Source organism: Cyprinus carpio, chromosome B1 (assembly GCF_018340385.1).
Source record: "Cyprinus carpio isolate SPL01 chromosome B1, ASM1834038v1, whole genome shotgun sequence".
In the NCBI taxonomy this organism is placed as follows: domain Eukaryota; kingdom Metazoa; phylum Chordata; class Actinopteri; order Cypriniformes; family Cyprinidae; genus Cyprinus; species Cyprinus carpio.
Window position 1 is genome coordinate 4,798,926 of NC_056597.1, and position 26,903 is coordinate 4,825,828.

The 26,903-nt window shown below is 38.4% G+C and overlaps 1 protein-coding gene and 1 pseudogene across 1 annotated transcript in view; both read left to right on the plus strand.

The window, feature by feature from the left end:
- bnc2 (basonuclin 2) overlaps positions 1 to 9,954 on the plus strand; it is a 414,953-nt gene extending 404,999 nt beyond the window's left edge. Inside the window, exon 6 of the mRNA XM_042716310.1 lies at positions 9,737 to 9,954. Within this exon, the coding sequence (XP_042572244.1) occupies positions 9,737 to 9,869 (133 nt within the window). The 3' untranslated portion in view covers positions 9,870 to 9,954. The remainder of the gene's footprint in view (positions 1 to 9,736) is intronic.
- LOC109048290 overlaps positions 1 to 26,903 on the plus strand; it is a 334,436-nt pseudogene that overhangs the window by 118,101 nt on the left and 189,432 nt on the right.

Here is a 26,903-nt window from a genome sequence, read left to right on the forward strand (position 1 = left end):
CAAATGCAAAATACCTGGCTGTAACATGATGTTTTCTTCCTCTGTGAGAAGCAGAAACAGACATAGCCAGAACCCCAACCTACACAAAAATGCCCCCTATACCATAATGATTGACTAAACCTGACATCCCTCTGCACCACTTTGCTTCGAGTTACAAATACGTCACACATCGTTATCCTCAGTATCATAATGCTATAAAAAAAGCAGCATTATTTCTCCACAAACGTCTTTTCAAGTATGAAAAATTAGAAGCAGAATTTTGACATTTCTGTTTTTAGAAAACACATCATAGATCTCTCCAGTTACCTCAAACAAACTTCTCTTCAGTCATTAATTTATGACTCTTGCCTGCAGAATTATATGAGTAAAAAACACAAAAAAACACAAAATGCATTTGTGTACTGATAACTTTTAAAGAATCCCATACAAGAGCATGTTAAGACTGGCTTAAACAACATGTGAAATATTAATGTTTTGAGGGGCTATTTGTGTGAAACAGTTATTGATGGTTTGATAATTTCTCTTTTTTTGTTTTTGTTTTTTATTTTACTTTTAGTCTAATACCTTTTCATTTTAAAAAAAGTTAAGCAAGACAAAGTAGCATCTGCCCTAGCTTGATTCACTACTATACTTGGCTTTAAGAATGTTTTTTATGTACATTAGAAAAAAAAAAGTAAAAACATGTGACTTGTGACTTTGTTTGATCTACGTTAGATATACAGATGGAGCTGGCATGCTTTTAGCTCTGACACAGTACATTTTTCTTCTATGATTTATTTTCTCATGTTTATAGCTTTGGTACAACAAACAAAAAAAAAAAAAAAGTTTTGCTCCCTTTGCAACTATGCTAGTGGGACTTGTAACATTATACCAAGGATAACACTTTTACTTTAAGTGATGGTTGTCCAAATTGAAAGTTACATTTTTAAGGATACAGTGGCCAAGCGGTAATTACTGTTCCTTTAAAGGCCGAGATACACCAAGGCGACTTTCAAAGGACTAGCGGCGCGACGTAAAGCCGAAGGGTAGGCATTGGACCAAAAAGCTGTGCTCGAACACACCGCACACAGACTATATTTGTCATTCAAACAGGAGAAACCCGAAACAAAGATATACAACACTAAATGCAGATATACGAAACCTAAACAAAAGCAGCGCTTGCTTACCATTTTGAATATTAGTAACGTTGATAACTTTAAAAAAACTTAAGTGGCTCATGTTGTTATGAAAACATTCTGTAGTGTATTCGAATGATTAGGAAAGATCACTTAACATTTAAACAAACTTCTGTCTGCAGTCTAACCGCCTTCATTTACGTTACTTGTTTCACTCACTTTCACTTTAATTCTCTGGCACTGACTCGTTCGCTGAACTAAACAATCCCAATCAGAGCTCTCCACTTCCGCCGATGGTTCCCGACGGCCCTGACTGCCGCCAACGTGCAGAGCCCGACAGAGAGCCAAAAGAGTGGAGCACACCAAACAACTATTCCCGACAGTCGCTTGCCGTCAGCCCAATGTTGGGCCAACGGCCCGACTGTCGGCTTGGTGGTTCCCGGCCTTAACAAACATGTGCCAGATCTTGATATGATCTTATTTGACATGATTAAACCCAATATTCATCCCATTTAGTAAGCGTTTCAGGTATATTCATTTGAATGCAGTAAATAAGTACCACTGGTTTCAATAATATCATTTCAAGAGTATAGTGTATGGATGAATGGAAACAAAAAACGTGAATTATCCCAGAGGTTAAGTAGATAATCTTTCTACTGCATGTAGTATTACTTTAAAATAATTAGTAAGTGTCCTATTATTTATTTTGTTTCTATAAATTTGATCAGTTTTATCATATAAAAATGCCATTGACATTTCAGAGTGCTACACAAGAGAGGCTCTAAAACCGTGGACAAAAAAAGACAATTTTCCAAAACCTCATGAACAGAAATGACACATTGAGAAGATGTTTATGTAGTTTCTCCTCAGATGCTTCCGTTCCAGACAGTCATTTAAAGCAGAACATCTTTATCTTGTTAATGGCAAACATTGACTATTGGCCACAAAATATCAAGGCAAAGAAAAAAGCACTTTTGAATTTGATACAGTTAGTGGGAATGTAGATATGACTATTTATTTCTAGTTATCTGTTTATAATAATTAACTGAATGCAAATTATCCCTTTGATGTATGTTGCTGTCATTTCAAATAAATGAAATTAAAGATAATTCTGAATGAATTAAATTCTGAAACTAAATTCAGTTCAAAAGGTTTTTAATGCTGGACAGACTAGATGTATTTGGTCCCTCCTTTATGTGCTATAACAGTAGCAGTCCTTGTGGTATGATGGAAGGCATGAAGATTAAGAGATATTTCCAAGAGGGAATAGCAGCAGTGTGTGTCATTTAAAATGTGTTGCTGCACAAAACCTGTAGATATTTCCATCACTGATCTGTGTAACAAATCAATTGTCAATTCATTAAATTCAGTGATTCAGTAATTGTTGCTGACAATACTGCATCATGGAGACACCCAAGCTCTCCTTCTGGTTTTGCCTTTCATTTCTTGGTTTTGTCTTTCATTTCTTTGTTTTTGTTTTCTCTTGATCTGCTATCTCTTAACCCGATACTCTATTGTTCCCACAGTTCCCTACAGGGACACTGACTAATAGTGTAAGGTTAACTTCCCCGGATGGCACACAACACAGAAAAATAATAATTGTCTGTTGTTTTTTGTTTTGTTTGTTTGTTTGTTTGTTTTGTTGTTGTTGTTTTTTTTCACATAAGAGGAAAATTACACCAAGGCGACTTCAAAGGACTAGCGGCGACGAAAGCCGAAGGGTAGCATTGGACCAAAAAGCTGTGCTCGAACAAGTTTCCCCCTAGAGTCAAACAGTGTTTTACTTTCCTGATCTCTGAATGGGCTTTAAAAGAGTGCCACTTTACTGCTTCAAAATCTTTGTAGTTCTTGCACCAATAAATTATCATATTGGGTAGGATAAACATCGTGGTGTTGTTATGTTAAATTCAGGATGGAATTTTATTTTTGGCATGGGAAAGGCTGGTGCTTTATTAAAACCTTTATTATTATTATTAATATCATCATCATCATCATTATGTATATAAGATATATAGATGGGTAACGTGATATCATAAAGTGAAGGTTATCAACCTCAAAGCCTCCATATTTTTTAGTCAAACTAAAGACCTTTTAGAGAAACACACCGCATGCACACAAAGAAAAATAAAATGCAGAGAAATAGAAAATAACTTCCAAATGTGAATGCCTGATAACTTACACATTATGCTTCTGTTAGCATTGGATTTGTCTGATGGAAGTAAAAAAAAAAAAAAAAAAAAAAAAAATCAATAATGCAGTCCTTTGAGTATCCATGATATATGTCAGGGAAATGGTCTTTAAAATGGGTTTTAGTGTCAGTCATTTTACAAGGGATATGTATGAGAGGAGGAGGAAAGGAGTGAGGAAGCAAATGAAAATAAACCTGAATTTCTCAGGATGCTTTGCTATAATGAATTAATCTTCTTTTGGAGAGTAAACTCATACTGTACTATCCCATCCTGCTCCTATTTTACTTTTCCCCAGCATAAAAATGACCAGCATATTATTCTCTGAGAGCCCATCAAGATCTCTGTTGTCCAGAGTAAGGCAGTCATTACTGTCCTGCATTGTCCCCACAGAGTTAGACTTTTACCATGAAGCCACAGGCTAAAAGAGTCTGTCATCCTTAAATATTTTATTGCGGCTTTGAAGACAGGACCATTACAGACTGTAGTATTACAGAATGTAGTATCTTGCAAAGGTGATCTTTGAGTTTGCTGTGTTAACACTGTTACTTTGAGGGCATGGAGTGATAAAGCACAAAAATAAGACCAGATGGAAATGAAATTGCAGAATTGAAGAATTATGTCAAATAAAAATTGACAATGTAAAATCAAACACAGAGGAACATTCTGATCAGTTACATGAATATCAGTGATACAAAAGAAACAAAAGGAAAGAAAAAAACATAGTCCATGATTTAATACAAGTATAATATATCATGTGTTGTGCAACCACAAACAATAATAAATAAGCCTGAAATATTTGTTAACCTTTTATTTTGCTCTAATGTGATGTTTGATCCAGCTGTCTTGTTTGATTGTCTTTATTGCCCACTAAAGAAAAGTGGATCCATTTTGATGGGTGATATTAATTGCTTATCAATGCTACTTTAATTCTAAATTGTTTACTTTTCATCCCATGAGACACTGTCATCCTTTACTGAATTTACATTTCTTGTAATCTTTTGTATCTTTTTTTTTTTAATTTTTTTTTTTTTTTTTGCATAAAATGCGTATGGCGTGTAAATTGAATTTTTGTACAAATCAGAAATTCTTGTACAATTTTATATTAAAGATTTATCAGTCACTGGCATGTTGAAGTACTTTATTCTTTTGGATCAGACAATTACATATATTTAGTTTCTTTGCACATCTTTTCATCTTTTCAACTTCATGAAACTCACAACAGAAAATTCATATTTATTCCTATTTATGACCTGATTACTGATATTCCTATTTATGACCTGATATTATATATTATATAGATTTACCTAAATGTTAATAAATATAAAAATGTGGCCTCTGATTGGTGCCTACTCTAATTGGTGCCTACTCAGTAGTTTGCCCAGACTTGTTACTACACTATTAATGTGCATGTGTCCTCTGTACGTCAATAGATTCAGTGGTCAGAGTTAGGTTAATCTTTCTTAAGTTTTGTTGCTACTTTCTGATTACGTTTCTGGCTACAATTAAATTAAACGTATTGATCATTTAATAATTGTTGAAATGCTAAAATGTTTGTTTTCAACTTCCAAATACAGTGTATCCGGAAAGTATTCACAGCACTTCACTTTTTATTATATAAGCAAAAATGATGCATCAAAAGTTCAACATGAGATAATTATGAGGCTATATAATTGTGAGAGTTTGATACTGAAATGTTCTCTTTGGTCTCTTAAATGAACACTCATCTTTTGTAAAGAGTAACTGTAAATGTAGCGCCCTCTTCAGTCCTAGGTGTATCTACACTCTGGAATTGTTGACGCTAGAACCCGGATTCGTTTAATTGTGTCTCTCGATGTGATTTTACTTAAAATCAAAATGTAACCCTGCTTTTTATACTTCTTCTTACAAAGTGCAACGCTGACCTGAATTGCTTTCCAAAAATATAGCTAGACTCAAAAAATGGCTGGGTTAAAAATAACCCAATTGGCAACCCAGCGCTGGGTAAATATTGGACAGAACACGTGCTGGGTTAAAGTAACCAAGCATGCTGGTTTACACATTTTAACCCAGCAGGCTGGGTTGTTGAGAAAACCCAAGATATAGTCCTTTTTTTTACCATTTGCATTTGTGTGTTTGCATTTTTGTGGTTCTGGGTTATTCTTGCTGGGTTATTCTCATAATTTTGCCTATGCTTAAAAAGACAATCATGGATTAATAAATAATGAAGAACACAGGTTATTTAGACTGTTAAAAAATAATTTTTAATGCCATCTGACATTCACAAATGTGTCAAAATTTGTACCAATCAATGCAATTTTCTTTCTTTTTTTTCTTTTTTTTGTTTCCAGCAAATGCAAAAAAAAAAAATCACAGAAATACAGTTGCAATAAATAAGAAAATTAGTTCTGAATGACATGTGTCTAGCTGTTTAACTATTACATTTTGACATGTTTAACTATTTAAATACACAGTGAAATGACATTGACAATTAAAATTTAAAAAGACAGAGAATGCAAAATCATTTAAAGATGTCCTAAAATTTATATCAGGTATATAAAGACTCCTAGGTAGATGTACACTGCTTAGGGTAGTAAAGGTATAGTTAACCCAAAAATGAAAATTCTGTCGTTTATTACTCACCCTCATGTCGTTACAAAACCGTAAGACCTTCGTTCATCTATGGAACACAAGTTAAGATATTTTCGATGAAATCCGAGAGCTTTCAGACCAGGGTGAGTAATTAATGACAGAATTTTCATTTTTGGGTGACCTATTGTCAAACACTTAGAAAGCTTTGAAGCAAAGATCTACAGCTGAGAGCAGTGTACTCTGCTATAGAGCCTGTCTATGGAAGGACAATTTTCAAAAGGAACTGCAAATTATATTTTCAATTGCGTTTTCCACATGTGACAAATTGTGACATAATCCAAACACAATTGCAAACCTTGCATTACTGTTTGCGTTTTCACGAATAAAAAGTGACTGACAAATTTCAAATGGAAAAGCAAAGTCCATTTGCAACTGTATTTTCCATGTATTATGAGTAATGAGCCTGTCATATTGAAAGAATACAGCGTCAAAGCAGCTTTACAGTATTAAATAGGAACATAGTGTGTAATAATGCAAAAGAACAACAGTAAACACTCAATTTTCAGTTAAAGTCAGTTCATTATTGATTCAGTGATTTATCGTCCAGCTGTGCAATCAAGTCGATGATATCGCTGTAAATGAAGTGTCCCCAACTAAGCAAGCCAGAGGCGACAGCGGCAAGGAACCAAAACTCCATCGGTGACAGAATGGAGAAAAAACCTTGGGAGAAACCAGGGTAAGTTTGGGGGCCAGTTCTCCTCTGGCCAGACGAAACCAGCAGTTCAATTCCAGGCTGCAGCAAAGTCAGATTGTGCAGTGGGCTCATCTGGTTCCCGTTGTCTTGTGCCAAAGGCAGACTAGGAGACAAGGTCTTTAACTGGGGATCTGTCTCTGGGGCTCATCTAGTTGTCCTGGTCTCCACTGACTTTCAGGGCTGTAGAGGTCATCTCTAGGTGCTGATCCACCATCTGATCTGGATAGGTACTGGATCCGGGTGACTGCAGTGACTACCTGATCTGGATACTGACTGGATCCGGGTGGTTACGGTGACCTCGGAATAAGAATGAAACAGACTAATGTTAGCAAAGATGCATCATAAGAACAAGTACATGGGATGTTATTAATTACCACGTCTGCTTTTTTACTGTGTCGCACATGTAACCTGCCAAAACTCAAATGGAATCGCAATTACTTTAGCATCTGAATTTCCAGTGCCTCACATGGAAACCTGTCAATCCGTGTCAGGGGTGGGACCATACTATGGGCCGTGTTTGTATTGGGAGGTGACTCAAAGACACTCAAAGACAATTGTGCCAAATGCTTTGAACAATGGAGGTAAAGGCACTACTAATGGCAGCTGCCACTCCGAGAGATGCGTGTTAAAGAACAGACAGTGCAACCCAGGTCTCCCTATATTCTTGGCACCTTACACAATAAATAATTCTGTAATTTTTACCCCAAATGCAGCTACTATCCCCTGCTAACAGTGGGAGCCACAATGGTACTATTGGTCAATATTCACTATTAACCAAATGCTTTTCACCTGAGGAATAAAATATAGGGTAAGATGCAAATAGGTAAATAAGAGTAGAACTGCAATGTTGTTTTGCTGATGTGCATCAGAGTGCAAACAGTGAGAGATTTGGGGTAAAAACTACAAAATATCTCTGAATACAAACACACCCCATAGTATAGTCTATGAGAGATCTGCTGGCATTTTTAAATCGCCATGACAACTGGATTGGGTTTTGTGGACTCTGCTCAGTTAAGGAATTCCATGTTTGTTCCAACCTATAAAATAAAGTAAACAAAATACGGATTGTTTTAATAGCAATGATTCAGTTCAATTAACTGTGTGAAGTTCATCATGATTATGAGTTAAAAAATTAAATGAGGAGGTCTACATAAGCCGAATATGCTATAGTGACTGGCTGAAAGGTGTGCTTTCAAACTGTGTAATCAATAGAATGTTCCAGTCAGTATAATCACAGTTTTATATTAATATGCTGGCTATATCAAAACACACATGCACAGTCTCTTGCACACAGATATGTGAGATCACACTGCAGAGGCACACAGAAATGTTTATGACAAGTCATGCAGGTACTGGGTTACTCAGCAGCTTTACAATAATCCATATATAAACACTTACAGGTGTAACATTACCAAAGTGATTAAGGACAAGTCAAAAACACGATCTGGATGTATTCGCTCATTATAAATTATGCACATTCTGAACACAAAGTTACAAAGTGCAGCTTTAACTATAGCATGAAATGAAATTATATGTGCGTTTAAGTTACGCGAGGGATAGTTGATTATCACAGACAAACAATTATGTATGTAAAATGTATAATAAACATGAACTTACCTTTAGACGTATTGATAAGACTGCACTTGACGAGTTTTTCTCTCACAAATGTATCCATGTGCTCTTCTGACAAGAAAACATTTTTTTTTTTTGAACATTTTGACTTACCAAAAACCTTTATTTTTGTATGTAAAAAGACATTATAAACCACACAAGCATCAAAAATCACCTCACTAACGCGGCCTACGGCACTCGCTGTGTAAGCGCACACTTTGAAATGTATCGAGGCCCTGAGACGCCGGTTTATTTGATTGATTGATTGATTGATTGTTGGTTCTTTTAGACCTGCAGTCCGACGACATTGTACATAATTTGTATGATTTACATGTCGATATGGACAACTATAGGTGTTTACATTTAGAGCAGAAAGTCGTATTCACTTATTGTAATCTCATTTGACTCATTTTAAATGTTAAATTTGCTTTTCAGTGTCAGAAACGACTCTTTCCTCTATTTTCACAGATATTCACATATTTAGAATGGCCGTTTGAGGTAAACTGTTCATCATTTAACATAACTTATGTTGGCCTGTAGAAATTTAAGTGTTGTTGCCGCAAAAAAAAAAGCTATAATTCTGCCAATTTAAATAATTATTAATGAAAACATTAAATAAACTTACCTTAAAACTAGAGGTCGACCGATATATCGGGCCGATATTTGCCATTTTTTTTATATATCGGCATCGGCAGATATCCGTGTTTAGTAGTGCCGAAATTCAGGCACAACGGCGGGCACCCCCGTGTTATTGGTGTGGTGGAAAGTGCTGCTGCCACATGTGAAGGACCCAAGATTCAACAACAGTCCTGGGAGATAAAGGTAGTCAGAGAATTTGAGTAGGGGGTGAGTATGTGAGTCTGGAGCCGGTAGATATAGGCCCCAAGCAGTTTTACGCCCCAAGCAGTTTTACGCCCCTGTTGTTCCTCATGCGTCCAGTAGGGGGAGAAGGATAACGCTATATGGGGAGGCTGCAGACCTATGACCTACTGTAAAAATGTATTATTTATATTTTATTTATAAACTGTTTTTATATACAGGAGACTGACTGATATATATGTGTTGTGAATTTATATTAAGCTATATTTAGATATTAACCATATTTAGGGCCATTAGACATACAGTACTGTGTAATCATTTGCATCCTAAATGAAATATCTGCTGTACAATTCACAATTGGTCGTCATACAGCTACAAAACATGTCCTACATAGCATTTTTATGAAGACAAACACAATGTAACCCTTTTTTCTAAAATTCCAAGGGTCATTTAAAAGAAAGAGACAATATTGTTGTTCACAAAAATATTTATTAACACCATGACTTATTTCTTCCTGTAGATTCTGCATGACTCCTGTAGACTCTCCTATGGCTTGCCACTCTTCTTTAATTGTTTTTTTATCCTGCTGTCAAAGTGCTCCCGCTCACTGATAAAAATAAATAAAGCAAAAGTTGCATAGTGGTAGAAACAATGGTTAATTATAAATATTTCCTTTATAGGATCCTTACAGTACCTTGCGTCAATGACAGGTCCTCGCAGGAATTTCTCTTCAGCCTCCATGATGGACACATGTTCCACAACAGCAAGAGCACAGAGGGCTTGAAAAAATCAGAAATACAGAAAGGACAGTGAAATAGGGAACAGCAGGAGGTGCATCTGTTAAGCGCAGGTAAGTTGCAACCTCTCTGTATAGATATTATTTCTTCCCCTGAAGAGAGAAAGAGATGAGTGTTTTTAGTTTATACAAGTTTAGAAAGAGAGATTTTAATTTTCTTAAGTAGCTAAAGCAAACACACACCTTTATGAGATACAAGTTAAAGAACTAAAGACAGAGTATGATAAAACACACATTAAATGCACATACATTTGTCCAGATAAGTAAGCTATTCTAAGAAAACTGTATATTAAGATATACATTAGAGAATTAGATCATTTCATTTATAAGAAACAACTCAAATCAAAATCTACATTTAAACCATATGAGACCAAAGTTTTTAATGTAGGTTTTATCATGCATGACATATGTTTGTATTATTTGACAAAATACTTGAGTGAGTGTGCAGTTCAACCTTGTGCAGAGACTTAGAGATTTGCATACATACATGCCTATAAATGTGTAATTTTGTGTGTTCACATCATAGACTGTCAAAAAAAATAAAAATAAATAAATCACACATTTGTGATTATCCACTCTAATGTGCTCCAGAAACCATGTGGAGTATGTTTAAATGCAAGGAGTAAACAGGGTCTTACCAGAAGAAGCCATGTCACGCAAGCTAAAGACAGACAACAAGATAAAAATAAAAATGTAATTAATTTTAAAAGTGAGTGAGACAGAGCGGGTAAAGAGAAGACTAGGGCCAGCTTAACCTACACGTGGTTATCTAAGTTTGAGTCAGACAGACTGGCTCAATCAAGTACTTTTGCCTCTCGAAATAAATTATTGACCCATCTTTTGAATTGATATCGCATCAATCGTTTATAAATAATAAATGTTGCATCATTACAATACAATCAACAACAATAACTTATTTACATACCTCATTTCGTATCGCTTCAAAAAATGTCTGCCGCTATCATACAGATATGGTCTGCTGTTTTGATGACTAGGCTCATATACTAATATACAGCCTCCCCCTACTGGACGCATAAGGAACAACAGGGGCGTAAAACTGCTTGGGGCGTAAAACTGCTTGGGGCGTATACCTACCGGCTCCAGGTCTGCAGCCTCCCCATATAGGAGAATTTCACTCTGTAAATGGGGTGGAGAAGGTGGCAGCTCTCACAAACACTGCAGCGTGATTGAGGGCTACGTTACTCCGCCCCGCTCACAGACAGCACCGTGCTCGGAGAGACAGTTGTCCTGGAGCAGTCCAGAACGGAGAATGACATTTGTTCGGAAGCATGGTTTGATACAGACAATAGCCAGGTTTCCATCCAACTCATTTGCATTTAGTGATGTCAATATTTGATCATTTCCATGATAGATCGTCGTTTAAATTAACGATCAATTAATAACCTTAATGCTGCAAAATGTGTCTGCAGCGGTATTATTATTATGTGCAAAAGCCACTCGAGGAAAAAAAAAGCTTTCTCACCCGAATTAAAGGGGTTTTTTAGTCTGAATAAAATGCTAGTAGCAGGACTGTAAAATGAATAGATGTGATTATGATCATTTGATAAAATGAAGAGAGCGCGCCATACGTTTGAAATCATTTTACTTAGTTGACTGTTTCCCGTCCGGGAGACCGCTGAATGCGCCTCTTTAAATGGTTTCCTGGTGCTCGTTGCTGTATTTTAAAACCCAATTGCAATGTTTTCAAATGACACTATAGTATTAAAAAGAAAATTATCCCAAACGTAACTGTGGCACTTGTGGCACTTGTGGCTGTGCTGCGCAGTCAGTGAACCGCTTTTTTCACATTAAACATTTTATGCGAGTATTATGACCAGTACTTTATTTGATCCTGTTCTGCAAAATGTTCATTTTTTTATTTTTTTTGCATTCCGGTATGCCTATTTGTTTTAAAAAATCCTGCATTTACAGTGCATTAGATCGTGACAGTGCATGAGTGCGTGCAGACGAGGACGAGCGAGCGCGGGTTTGTCTAGATGTATTTGGAGGTTATTGCTCACGTGTCTTTCTGCACATATCCAAATGTTTCCATATTCGCAATGTATCTGAATGTTAAACTATTAATTAAACTGATATATTTATTTATTTATTTATTTTTATGTAAACTAGACGGAAAAGATCATCCTCTTCACATGAGCAAAAACGTCCTTGGCATAACAGCAGAGTGGACCGGTATATTACGGTCTATTTAATCTGACCAGTGTAATAATGATAATGAACAGACTTCGATGTAAGTTTGAAATTAGAATGCACTTTAGATGTTCTGTGTCATTTATACCGAACACAATTGTTGCTGGTTGCTAGTGTGTTTGCAGCACTGCTATTATTTATTTTTTATATATTCTATTTTTTTATATTTTTCAGTTTAATTGATTTTTATTTATAAAATTGTATTTATTTTATTTAAATGTATATTTAAGTTTACATTTATGTTCCAACAAACTTGAAAAATTCTGCTTGATAAATGCTCTAAAACTTTTATGTAAATGATTGACATATATTAACTGTTTTATATATTTAATACTTGGTCAGTTTATTGATTTGTTTGGTTAACTTTGGATACATTTTTTATTTTTAATACCGTGGAGTGCACAAAATTAGGAATTGGAGAGATGGTTCAAGTCAGTGCTCAATAAATGATGATAAGTTTAGAAATGTTGTGCATCCACATATTATTAGTGTGACATTTTAGCATGCAAATGAAGGGAAAAACTTTAAGATATCGGCCCTAAAAAATCGGCAGCACATATCGGCCATCGGCTGACCCTGACCTCTAAACATCGGCATCGGCTATAGAAAAAGCCATATCGGTCGATCTCTACTACGCACTTCTTTTTTCCCAACTTGTCTCTCACCCCCTTTTTGACTGACATCCTCACTGATTGAGTCACTTTTTTTTAACCAATAACATTAAATCAAAAACAAATTCTTGACACAGACATGTCTGAACAGGTACATTTCATTTTTAAAAAGAAAAAATAGAAACACTTCTGTCACAAGAACAAAAATAAGTAAATAAATAAATGTAAACAAATTATAATATTAATAATAAATTAACCGAGGGTTACATCCTCCCCATCTGAAATTCTCATGTCCCCATGAGTATACAGACCTTAAATATGAATAATGAGTCTATTTTCAGAGTATGCACATATTCTAACACATTGGGCACATTTAGGTAAAGAGGAATATCTTTCTGGAGGGCAAAGTTCAGTCTTTGAGGAATTTGGCAGATGGATAACTATTCCTCTGTGTACAACGGTTACGGGTCTCTCCCTGGGTTGGCCCAGTTCATCATAGCTTAACTTGGATACAGGTTTCCACCACCTTTTCGGACAATGCTTCAAAGGTTCAGCCTCCATGTCTGGCACAGTCCTAGAGCTCTTTTCTTCACCTTCTGAAATCCTTTCCTCTTCCCAGTCTGCAATCGGGTGTATATTCTCTCTGGAATCCTCAGTTTCACAGGTTTCCTTAATCACTTCCTCTTCTCCTGAATCTTGAGATTCACTGTCGGTGTGGGCAGTTACTTCATCCTCTTTCAAGCTTTTCCTGGAGATCAGGAATTATCGGTGTCCATTGTCTAGAACAGTCTTGAGACTAGTACCCAAAGCTTTCATCTTCACTTTCGGAGGAATTATCAGCCATTTTCAGGGTGTTCCAAGGTTTTTTCCTCTCTCAGTGCGGAATTTTTTTTTTTTTTTTTTTTTTTTTGCAGCTCTAGACCTGGTTACTGGCCTTTGAGGAACTTCTTGTCTCTCACCCAAGTTTGTTATCAGTACTGAATCTCCAACAGGTAAGAGATGATCCCTGTGCATTGTCCAGACTTCTCCTGTGCCTTTCTCAGGTTTGAGTTTGTAGACAGGTACATTTTCAGGCTTTTCAAGAACAATGTATGGGGCCGAATTCCACCTATCCTCCAGTTTGTGCTTTCCTGTGAGATTCAGATTTTGAATTAGCACACAATCTCCAGGCTCTATGTTCTGGTATTTCACCTTTTGATCAAAGAGATGTTTATTCCTCTGATGATTTTTTTAGTGCAGTCTCAGAAGCTAGTCGGTAGGCTTTCTAAAGATCTGTCTTCAGGTTTTCAACATACTTCTGGTATGTCTGTTTTTCTCCTCCCCCTGAGGAAGTACCAAAGCACACATCAATTGGCAAGCAGGCTTCTCTACCAAATAAGAGAAAATAAGGTGAGTATCCTGTAGCCTCATTTTTAGTGCAATTGTATGCATGTACTAATATGCTAATGTACTGACTCAATTTGTGTTTTTGCACCATCCAGGTTCATTCAGGTTGTGGGTCTCCCTGAGGGTGGTAAGGTGTTGTCCTTGATTTTTTTATCCCTAGCATACCCAAGAGTTCTTTTATAAACCTATTTTCAAAGTCTCTGCCTTGGTCTGAATGTATACGAGCTGGCAGTCCGTAATACACAAAGAACTTCTCCCAGAGAATCTTTGCAACAGTCACTGCTTTTTCATCCTTAGCAGGGTAAGCTTGGGCATAGTGTGTAAAGTGGTCAGTGATGACCAGGACATTGGCAACACCTTTGGAATCTTAGCGTGTAAAGTGGTCAGTGATGACCAGGAAACTGGCAACACGTTTGGAATCTGAAGTAATTCCCCTCACTGGTGCCCTTTTCACCCCCTTTGGTGGCCAAGCATCTTCCACAGCTTCTGACATACTTCTTTACCTCAGAAGTCATTCGAGGCCAATAAAACCTGTCCTTCACAAGTTCAGTGGTCCGCTCAATTCCTAGATGTCCTGCATCATCGTGTAAGGAATTCATTACTTGTTGATGGAACTGTTCAGGTAAAACAAGCTGTTTTTTCTCTTTACCACAGGAACTTCCAGATATTCTGTACAGTAGCTCATTCTGGATGACTAGCTTAGAACCTTGCCTCAGCAAAATAGCCATTTGTGGACTAGAACTTGCATCAGCGGTAAGTACCTTTCCATGCTCCAAAGTTAGCTTCACCTCATGTTACTGACAGAGACAGGTTATACATCCTTAGAGCCACGTCCAGTCCTGAGGTACGAAACTTCCTAGATCGACAGCCCATTAAAATGAAGTCAAACTACCAGCGACTTCGTGAGGTCCTGGTTAAAGAGTTTACAGACCCAGAGTCTGAACATGGACTTTTGACTGCCTTGGAAACCAAACATGGTCGACAAGAGACTCCACAAGCTTACTACAACAGACTCTGACAAGCCTACTTTGGTGCACACAACAAGTCTGACCTTGAAGAGGATGTGAACTTCAAAAGCCTTTTTCTAAAGAATCTGCACCCTGGAGTCAGCCACCATCTAGGCGTCATGGTCTGTCCACGCTCCATGACCATCCAACAGTTGCGTGACCTAACACAGAAGGCCTATAACAAGCAAAAGATGGCCTCAAAGAAAGGTAACAAAACATCCACACTCTTGAACTCTGTCAACAAAGACTCAAGCCTTGCACTGGACGACACCCAGTGGCCTCACAACACCAGAGTCTTCCATCAAGAGCACAGAGAACATGACACCCATGTCCACAACCGCTTTCAGCCCAACCGCTGGAAAAAATCCATGGGACCAGCCACGCTTCTCTAGAAAACCAAAAGGATAGGAACAACTGGAAACCTAACCAGACATCCAAAGGTAATCACTTGACTCATCCAAGAGCAAGTCGTGTGGGTAAGCGACAACGAAACCCACCTCAGCAACACTCAGACATGCACAGTGCTGAGTATGACATGTTACCATCAGAAGACATGGAACAAGTCATGAGACAACTGAAAGAGTTCCTTCAAGACCAGTTTCACACTTATGACCACAAAGTTGAGTCATGCTTGCTGTGACCAGCGACAGAACGGAAGGCCAGTGATCAGCTGGTGCACCACATCAGAGATGACAAGCACCTGTTCAACAACCACCCGGAACGAGCAAGTCTTTCACGGCCAACCGTTGATGAAAAATCTGAGGTACTAAAGAACATTATCTCAGTCTCCCAACGCTCACTAACAAACTTTCAAATGAACTCCAACTCCAAGAACCACATTCCTGTCTGTGCAACAGCGACCACCAGAGCACAGAAGGTCAGAAAGTCTGCCACAGCCAGAAGGCATCACAAGAAGAGTGCAACATAGGAGACAAAGTTTTGCAACCCAGCTTCACACAGCCATGCCAAACTACCTCCGACTGTCTGCTAAAGAACTTCCTGCCTTGCTGGACTGACCCCCATTAGACCGTGGACACGCCCTCATCCAAGCCAAGGATGCAGAGAGCCAGTCTTCCATGACATACAAGCAAAGGGGGGAGACAACACAGACTGAAACAGATCTGACCACACATACACTACACCTTTAACACATACAACATTACCTACACCCAGAGGTAACCACATCTACTGATAACACATTCAACAAACATATTCTTCCCACAGGTAGAATATCCAAATTTTAGTGTAACAAAGTTACATATACCCTCCATGAAGAAACATGCAGCCATCCTCACAATAGGTTATAACATCTGACAGTTAAGGTACATGACTCACTAGCTGCACATGACATCCTAGCTCAACAGTAGTTGTAAGCCATGCTAGGGAAACCCACAGCAGCTTTGTTTTTTGTTCTTCTTTTACCTATCCTTCTCCTTCCCCTCTTTCCTGAGTAGGTGAAACACCTAGACACCCTGCAAGGGTCGAAGGTCTGATATTAGGATTGACTCGCCACACCTAATATCCGCCAGCCACTCTAAACTGAATGGAAGCCAGAGAGCTCCATGCAGGATAGGTCAACTCATTTAATTGCAAATGATGTTACTAGAAAATTAACGGTAAACGTTTAAATTAAGACAACCTAGAAGGACCAAACCAAGTTATCCACAAATTTGATTGGCGAATCAAAATACAACAACGATTTCCAAAATGATCTAAACTATCCTCAATGTACTAAACTACATTGACTAATTGAACTTAACCACGTGTACCTAAATAACCTGATGCCTGCACCAGTACAGTAACTGTCATGGAGGTGTTGTCTTGTTGTTTGCTGTGTTTGTCTGCTTCTTCTGCCTTTGTTTCTCCAGCGATCAACGATGTCTTCAGCTAAACACCTCGCCGATCGAAGGGGGGATATGTAGCGTATGAGGCCTGAACCAGACAAATTAAAGATTTGATCGGGAGCCTGGTTGAAACATGAGCCGAATTCCACAGAAAGGCAGGATGTTGTAAATCAACTCCTAGCACCACAGTCTGAAGCAAGATAACTAACCAGCTCTTTCAGAGAACAGCTTTCAAACATTAACACCATTAGAACAATTATTGACAATTTCAATTCGAAGAAGAGATTGTCTAATTTGGGGCAAGTAATCGAAGAGATGGGACAGTCTGACCCTCACATGTAAAGCCATGAGAGTAAACAAGATCATTGGATTGACTTCCCCCCACCTAGCAGAACCAGACTGAAATTCCTAAGGAGACCTGTTAACCCCTCTGGTCTTCACAGGACATATCCTTACTCCCCAGAATGGCACAGAGAATGCCTTCCAATGCATATATGCACCAAAATGAACTAAAAAAAGACTTCTAAATGGATATCAGTCCATTGCTTAACTCCCTATATGTAACCCACACATTTGATTATAATGTTTCTAATCACTTATTGTGTATGTCTTTTTAAATAACTCTTGAATAGCTTAAGGGATCATATTCATGTTTAGTATGTGTGTGTTCGAATCTTCTTGCTTGAAACGTTTCTGACCATCAGTTATTTGTCAAATGTATCATATTCTTGTTATAGGAATCATGTCCAAATTATACCCTGCAAGAGTGGGAAAATTCGGACCACGTGCTTGATAAGATAACATATGATTTATGAATGGGTGGGACAAACAATGCAACACCCCGAGAAAATACAATATCTAATTGGTCAAGACAACATTTGAGGTGTGGCCAAAATGCCAGTTTAAATACTCAGGACACCATCAAATTTTGCTTTTAGCTTTGCTTGTAGTTTAAGCTTTTAGTCATGCTTTTAGCTTTTGCTTTTTAGCGTTTGCTTTTAGTCATGCTTTGTCATCACTTTTAGCGTTCTTCGAGCGCTGTTCCAGCGTGCTTCGGCCTGCACTGCTGCTGCTTAGCCACGATGAGAATAACACCACCTAGTCTCGTCAAACTTTACTTCTATTCCTTTACTTTAGTTTATTTTCTTTTCCGTTTGAGAATTCGTGTTCTGAGTTAAGTTTTGTAACACCGTGTCTCCGAGTCTGACCTTGCGTGCCCGTCTGAAACTTCAACCAGCCCACAACTCCGCATCTTCAGCCTACGCCCAACCACGGGCTTCCCAAGACGTCACTTCAACGACTACTGAACTTCTAGCCAATCAGCAACCTCAGAAGACCCCCTTTTCAGATACAACAAAGGGAACCCCGTTACACAGGCAACGCAAGTAACGTACCTCCAGACTCTGATCTGTACTGGTGTTATCTAATATAATTTTAACCTAATTGATGAACTCAATGCAAGGGTTAATTAAGTGATTGAGGGTTGTTCATGTCTATGCAATTTCACGTATTGCTGTAAACTTGGGATTTCACATTTTCATTCTCTTAAACTCATCCTTTCCTAACTCTCTATCCTCCTGCAACTTGTGTGAATGTGTGAGTGCGTGTGCTTATGTGTTAGATTAGTTTATATGTCTTAGATTTATATAATAAAGCCTTATTCATATTGAAAAGAGAAGTATCTTGTGTTTTGTGCTTACAAGTTAAAGGGATAGTGCACCCAAAAATCAAAATTATGTCATTAATGACTCACCTTCATGTCGTTCCAAACCCGTGAGACCTCCGTTCATCTTCGGAACACAGTATAAGATATTTTAGATTTAGTCCGAGAGCTTTCTGTCCCTCCATTGAGAATGTATGTACGGTATACTGTCCACGTCCAGAAAGTTAATAAAAACATCTTCAAAGTAGTCCAAGGGTCCATTAGAATTTTTTGAAGCATCGAAAATAAATTTTGGTCCAAAAATATCAAAAACTACGACTTTATTCAGCATTGACTTCTCTCCCGGGTCTGTTATGAGCGCGTTCACATTACATCCGGTTCGCGAACGAATCACTCGATGTAACCGGATCTTCTTGAACCAGTTCACCAAATCGAACTGAATCGTTTTAAACGGTTTGCATCAACAATAAGCATTAATCCACAAATGACTTAAGCTGTTAACTTTTTTAACATGGCTGACACTCCCTCTGAGTTCAAATAAATGAATATCCCGGAGTAATTCATTTACTCAAACAGTACACTGACTGAACTGATGACCGAGCTAGATAACGAACGAAACATTGACTAGTTCTCGAGTCAAGAGACCGGTTGCATCGGTTTTCGGATCACCGGTAGTGATGGGAAGTTCTGTTCTTCTCCGCGAACCGGTTCTTTCGGACAGTTTGATTCAATAAACCGGTTGCCGAAAACGGTTCACCAGTTCTTTTGCGCTCGACGTAATGACTTCATTGGCGATGATTGCCCTTGATTCAAGCCTTCGGTTTTACCCACGCTCATAACATTAGCACAGAATCAGTTCAGAATCAATCACCAAAAGAACCAGTTCAGTTCAGACGCGCTGTGTGTCAGTCTGCTTCACGCATGCGCAGTATCATCAGCTCCTCTGTTCTCGAAACGGACGCGTCCGACAGAAACGGTTCTTGACTCGAGAATGAGTCAATGTTTCGTTCGTTATCTGGCTCGGTTCAGTCAGTGTACTGTTTGAGTAAATGAATTACTCCGGGATATTGGTTTATTTGAACTCAGAGGGAGTGTCAGCCATGTTAAAAAAGTTAACAGCTTAAGTCATTTGTGGATTAATGCTTATTGTTGACGCGAACCGTTTCAAACGATTCAGTTCGATTTGGTGAACTGGTTCAAGAAGATCCGGTTACATCGAGTGATTCGTTCGCGAACCGGATGTGCTGTGAACGCGCTCATAACAGACCTGGGAGAGAAGTCAATGCTGAATAAAGTCGTAGTTTTTGATATTTTTGGACCAAAATGTATTTTCGATGCTTCAAAAAATTCTAACGGACCCTCTGATGTCACATGGACTACTTTGAAGATGTTTTTATTACCTTTCTGGACGTGGACAGTATACCGTACATACATTCTCAATGGAGGGACAGAAAGCTCTCGGACTAAATCTAAAATATCTTATACTGTGTTCCGAAGATGAACGGAGGTCTCACGGGTTTGGAACGACATGAGGGTGAGTCATTAATGACATAATTTTGATTTTTGGGTGAACTATCCCTTTAATGTTTTAAAGTTGCGATCTCGTTTCTGTGCTAATTAATGGTTTTTTCATTATTCATTTGATATTAATATCCAGCGCAGATTTTATGTTATACGGCTCGTTCAGTGATTCGCTGGCCGTTTCAGTGATCAGCCGTGAAACAGTGATTCTGTTCAAATTCCCTTTAAAATCTTAAATGATTCCCTTTGAGCTAAATTGACCTGTTTCCCTTACAGAGTTTTAAAGTTGACATCCTGTTCCATACCTGGTTCGTTGCGTGCTCCGAAGTAGGCTTTCCGTAGTTGACTGTAGAAAGTCTGTGGGTTTTCAAGTCGGCCCTGTTTGAGGTCCATAGCGTTAAGGAGCCCATGGTCTGAGTCTGGATCAGAGAATTCAAGAATCAAAGCTTTTCGCAGTTGCTGGTAGTCCGCTTTGACAGTCTCTGGTTGACGATCCAGAATCCTATGCACATCACGGCTGGACGTGATTCTTAACAGGTCCAAAGCTGTCACGTTGGCGACAGTTTGTAAGTGAAAGTCAATGTCTTGTAAATAAGCGTGAACGTCATGACCTCCTCCAGGATCTGGATTGAACGTAGGGATGTTTCTGGCTAGCTTGTCAAGTTCTCGGGGAGCCGTTCAGGGTTTAGTGGCATGTGTTCTCTGGAAGGGCTCTCCCCCCTCCGTTGCTGACAGTTGTTCTTGGAAGCTGGCTGGTGATGTCTTGAGCCGTGGGCTTACACCCCCCTTTTCAGCTCTGGGTTCTTGGCTAAAAGGGTTGGAGTGGCGGGCCGGAAGAAACTCTATGGTATGTGTTTCTCCGTTCCAGCCACTCTGTAATCTGTAAGAATGTTTCAGTTCTACGTGAACAGTGACAAGTTCATCTTGGAGCTCGTCTCTCTGCAGAGTAAGCTCGTTGATTTTAGCTCGGGCTGCTTGCAAGTGTTTTTCGCAGGCCCTGGCTTTAGAGTCTCTTTCTTTCAGTCACATTGCTGGAGTTTTTCGTTGAGTTCCTTTCGGGCTTCTCTCTCCAACTGTTCTCTTTGGTCTCTGTCGAGGTGAAGATCTTGAAGGGCATTTTGAAGTCTTTCTACTTCTTTCTGTAGCTCTGGATCTGTGGCGTCCTCTTTCTCGCGCTGGTTCTGGGTCTCGAGGAGGAGCTGATCAAGGCGACTCTGGGTTCGGGCCTGGTCCTTCCAGGCCTCCTCCGCTTGAGGCTTAAGCGTTGCTGCTTGCTGTTCCAGGTTGATGTTGCTCCATTCGCTGAGCCGTGCCTGGGTGACGAGAATGTGAACTAGGCTTCCGAGGATTCTGGCAAGTTCTTTGTAGTTGTAGCTTTGGGTTGAATTGTATGCCATCAGTTCATCTGGCTCGGTGTCCAGTTGCTCTTGGTTTAGGTGCTGCAGGTTACTGGCGTCCTTGGGCAGGAAGGGGGTCGTCACTGCTTTCAACCATGTCGAGAGGTTGCCCCCGAGGACTGCTGGACTGGATGAACGAACATCCTGGCTCACTGTAGGTGAGAGAAACACAGCATACACACAAAGAGACCAATGCAAGTTCGTTCTACGGTTAACGAGCTATACTCATACGGGCTATGCTGTTTATGAGAATTTTGGGGCTAACTGATGCAAACAGTTCGCGGAGCCAATTACTTGGGTCAACGAAGGACCTGAAATGGAGATTTGACAGGCAGTAGCCTAGCGGGTCACGTGATGACACCAGCTGCTGGTTGTCACTCTACTCTTTAGCTTCCTTGGTGGCTCTCATAGGTTACTGTCTCTCTGTGAAATGAAAGAAACAAATCACAACAGAACAAAGGACAGAAAAGATCAAAGTGAAACAAAACACTTGAAATGAGATAAAACAGTAGTAACACGATGTAAACAATAGAGAATAAGGTGTGTTAGTGGTAATGATGGGTTTTAAGATTGGTGCTAGAGGTGAGTGGGGATATAGTGTTTTGAAACCTAGGAAGATTGTGTGGCTTGGAGAAGAGATGGGTTAAACACTTAAAATATATCCGGGGGAATATCTAATATTCTGTGGCTTATAATAAATGGATGGGTTTTATCACATTTGGTTCACCTGGGTGAATTGATGTCGCTCAGGTGGAAACCAGCGGCGTGGTCCGCCTCCCTGGCGCTCACAAACACTCAACCGCAGTGTCCTCGGCCCTCCATTACTCTGTGTCGCGTTGCGTCCTCTCAAACAGCTTGTGACTTTTAACTCAACCTGACAACGCCAAGATGTCAACCGCCAGACAGCACTGCAAAATTGGGCTGTTCCCTAGAACCCTCTCGAAAGAGTGGCCCCTTTTTAGGCCCTGGTTTAGGTACTGGTCCCAGAAATTGCCTTGTTTGTGTCGGATGGACTGATTGACTACCTTTGGAGTGCCAAATTGCTGATGTCTCCACTGCAGGCCGCAATGACGGACAGATATAAAAGAAACCGAGATTCAACTCACAGCCAGTGTCGGTAACTCTGGTCGGGAAACTTTGCTCACTGGAAACCTGAGATGACTGTCCAATCACCAAGGGAGTTCTACAATCAAATACACAAAGGATGAACAAAGGAAACTTAAAGTGAATTAAGGCTTGTTTGTTTAAAATCAATTGAGTAAATATATATGTAGAAATGAGAGGTAACAGCTTTACCTAATAATGATAAAACAAAAAAAAAAGGAATTATGATCAAAAATAGAAAGGCCGCAGTAACTCCCTCTCTGTGCTTCACCTGGTAAACAGAAAACTTAATTCAAAATAAAAATTCAAAACTGGTTTAAATTGAAATTTAAAATAAGCGAGAAGAGAGCTGAACGCTATGAAGCCGACTTAACAGGAGACGGCCACTAGATGGCTCACTTCCTTCTAAGTGGGTCAATCAGTGGTTAACCTGAGACACTTAATTTACACTATTAAACAATTAAATTTTAATTCAAATCATGTTTGAACCAAACTCAATGTAAGTGTAAACAGTCAAAGGCAGGAAAATTTGTCTAACATAAAATAATATTCGCACGAGCAAAGCTGTAAATGCAAATAACTATTAAGAATTTAGACAGGCTAATTCAACAACCACAGAAAAAAAAAATTAGCATTATCTGAAACGGCCACGAGATGGCGTAATTGCACTCATGCAGACTGAAGTCAGAAGGCGAGGCATAATTTGAGACTTCTAAACCCTTAAAGGATGCCCTCTGGTGTTTAGTTAGCGGAATTACACCCTACTTCAGTGTGATTTAGAATCTGAGCATTTGTCAGCGCTGATTCTCCAACAGACAAAGGTTTGTAACTTTAAGGTGCTATACTGCACAAGAGCGTGAGGCAGGATTTCTTCGCTGCAAAAACACGCAAATGTGAACAACAGGAATTGTCCGTCTGTTGCACTCCCATACACATTTATCAAAATAGCACTTATGATTTAAATGTTTTAGGTTTAAAATTGGGTAGCTAAGCCAATTTTTCGACCAGGAGTTTTATCGTTTATTTTTGAATATCACTGTGGTTAACCACAAATTCAATAACGATATGTAATTACAAGGCCTTATTACAACTGAATCAAAGGAACATCGCTCTGATCAGATTTACGTCTCGTCCTAAAAAAAGAGATTTCTTCATCTTTAATAGGCGGGTTACTAATATTAAAATGTTCTCACTGCAGAGAGATCTTGGTCTTCTCTTAACAGGACATTTAACATTATACTGCAGTGTACAGTACTTTCAGCAAAATCACAGTGACTATACTGTTAGGTATTTCTAGAATATGTTAATGTGCTGACTGATCAGCTTTTTGCCTCAGTCAGTTAGGAGTGAGTTCGCGTCTTGCGACTTATCTCACAATCTCATAATTTCATAGCGCGCGTACAGAAATTATTAATAACCATATAAACAGATTGAAACTGAATTGCTCATAAAACGACGTTTGAAATGCCCGCGTTTCTCCACCAAAATACTGTAGCCGCACTGGGTAGTACATTAACGTTAGCTCAAATGATATATATGGAATTTTAATAATTAATCAGGAATATGATTAATATATATATCTCGCGTAACAGTTACATTAAAATTATTGAAGATGAAAAATAGGTCAATTGTATATATCAATAACTCATTACAAGGCACTGTAATTTACTCATTAATATGTCAATATTCCATTCTTCATATCAATTAACGTGATATCTTTTACTGGGAATTAATGCAAATCAAACAGTGGTTTGTCCAGCAAACGGCCGTAATTAACTTATCAACTTTCAATAAAGTTATCACTTCTTATAATTCCAAGAAAAATAGTTTCTGGCCATGAAACCATTCTCCCGTCCTTATAAAATTTAGGTTACTGAAAAGTAAACAAATAAGCTTTGTAGCTAAGATCGAACATTTCATTGACTTGTGATGTGAGCATTTTAGACAGAAGCAATCATGAATATATTGGCTTTTAATAATTAGGGCCCGAGCCAATGGGCGCAGGGCCCTATTGTTTTTCTAAGGATTATTCTTATTATTATTATTATTATTTTTATTTTTTTTTTAACCTTCCGGGGGTTTTTGGAGGCCTTAACATACTCAAAAACTCTTGAAAATTGGCACACACATTGGATCCTGTGGCCATCAGGACGCCGCAGAGGCTGGGACCCGGGCGTGGCACAGGGGCTCTACGGCGCCCCCTGGAACACAGTCAGAAATCTTGAACCATAGCGTACACATACTTGCATGTATTTATATGAAACTCTGTACACTTATAGATCTCATTGAGCCGAACAACTTTCGCACTCTATGTCATAGGCTCCGCCCAACAGGAAGTGAGCTATTCAGGGCTGTTTAAAAAAGCATGCTCTGGAATTTGAAATACTCCTCTGAGGTTTTCCACGCGTTCTCCACGAAACTCGGTGAACATGATCTCAAGACATTGGGGATGAAAAATTGCCAGGGGATTTTTGATATCTCGAACGGTTTGTCCGTGGCGAGGCGTTGAAATTAGGGCAAAAAAAATGAGAAACAGGAAATGTCTAATAACATCCACATACATTTTCTGATTCACATCAAACTTCATCGGATTGTTCGATGTATGATGCCGATCGCATAGATGTGACTATTAGGAGTCAAAGTTATAGCGCCACCAACTGGCAGCAGGAAGTGTGTCATTTTCAAAATGCTTTGAATTCAGCATCTTATTTTTCACTCGATTTGCTTCAAACTTCATCAGAATAATGACAAAACACGGCCGATGTAAATCTGTTGTGGGGATATTGATATCTAATATAGTGTTTGCCATGGCAACGTGTCAATCTTGAATATTCTGTTCTAGTGATTTTGAGGCAGATAAAATGCTCAGAATTACATGAAACTCAAAAACACATATCAGTATTAATGATAACTAGACAATGGCAAAAGCACATGAAAGGGCGTGGAGGAGGCACTCTATAGCGCCACCTTTTGTCAAAAGTGGGGGGGTTAGTTTTAGCTACAGACACCAAACTCGGTACATAAATTATTCTTATCAAGACGGACAACTTTCTAATTTACAGTCATCAGCTACGACCTACAGGAAGTCGGCTATTTTTGTTTAAATGTGGATTTTTTGGAAAAAAATATTGCTGTGAATTAATGCATACTACTCAGAGGAGAATTACACTATACACACCAAACTTTGTCTACATGATGACAAAAACTTGAGGAACCTAAATTGCGAATGGATTTTGGATAGCTTGAACGGTGTGGCCATAGCGATTTATTAAAGTAATATTAAAAATTGCAACAGTTATTTTCCTATATCTTTTGAATTCTTTATTCTAACCCTTCATAATTTTTTACATATGTAGTAGAAGTCATTCTTAGAAAACACAGTAAGTTTCATAAATTTATCATGTTCAGGAGCCAGCATAAAATTAAAACTATCATAACTTCAGGATCAAGCATGCTTTTTTTACTACCAGTGATGGACACCAGATGGAGCTATAGGATTACTTTTAAATAATTATTGTAGAAACACGTATAGAGCATTTGAATCATTTATACAAATCTTTCAAAGAAAAATAATATGTATTTTAAAAAGTTAATGAATTTTACTGGTAATATAGTTTTATATAATCATTTCACAAATGTTTATAGATCATTAAAAGTATTTTTAAAAATGGTTATATCATGAAAAGTGTTACAAGAATTTTATATATATTCTTTGTGTGTGTGTGTGTGTGTGTGTTGGAGAGAGAGAGAGAGAGAGAGAGTCACATTATTAAATGCTAGGGCTGGGCGATATGACGATTTAAATCGGATGGACGAAATTAAAAGTCTATCGAGATTTATATTGTGCTCTATCGTTTATTTTGTGGTGCCGCAAAATACACTGTTTACGGCAATACGTTTTCATTATTTGAATGACGGCAGTCACATGCATTACACGTGTATGCAGACAGACGCGTGAATAACAGCATGGCGCGCTCATGTCACGTTGCTGTGCGCCTGGTCATGAAAACTTAATGTTTTCATGCGTTTTTTAAGCACTGCAATTTGACCCCTTAACAGTATACCCCCATTTTCGGCATAGAGACAGAAATGACATACCCAAAATAATAAGGTTTCTGCTTATGAGTCTTTCTGACTAGATACATAATCAACATATGTTCACAAAGCTTACACTTCAAAGTTTACTGTTCAAGAATCAGAATTACTCAGACTGTTATGATAATAAAGCTATATAAGCTCAAACATAAAAACAAAAATATATATATATATATTTTTTTTAAATGTATTAACTACTGATTTTAAACAGT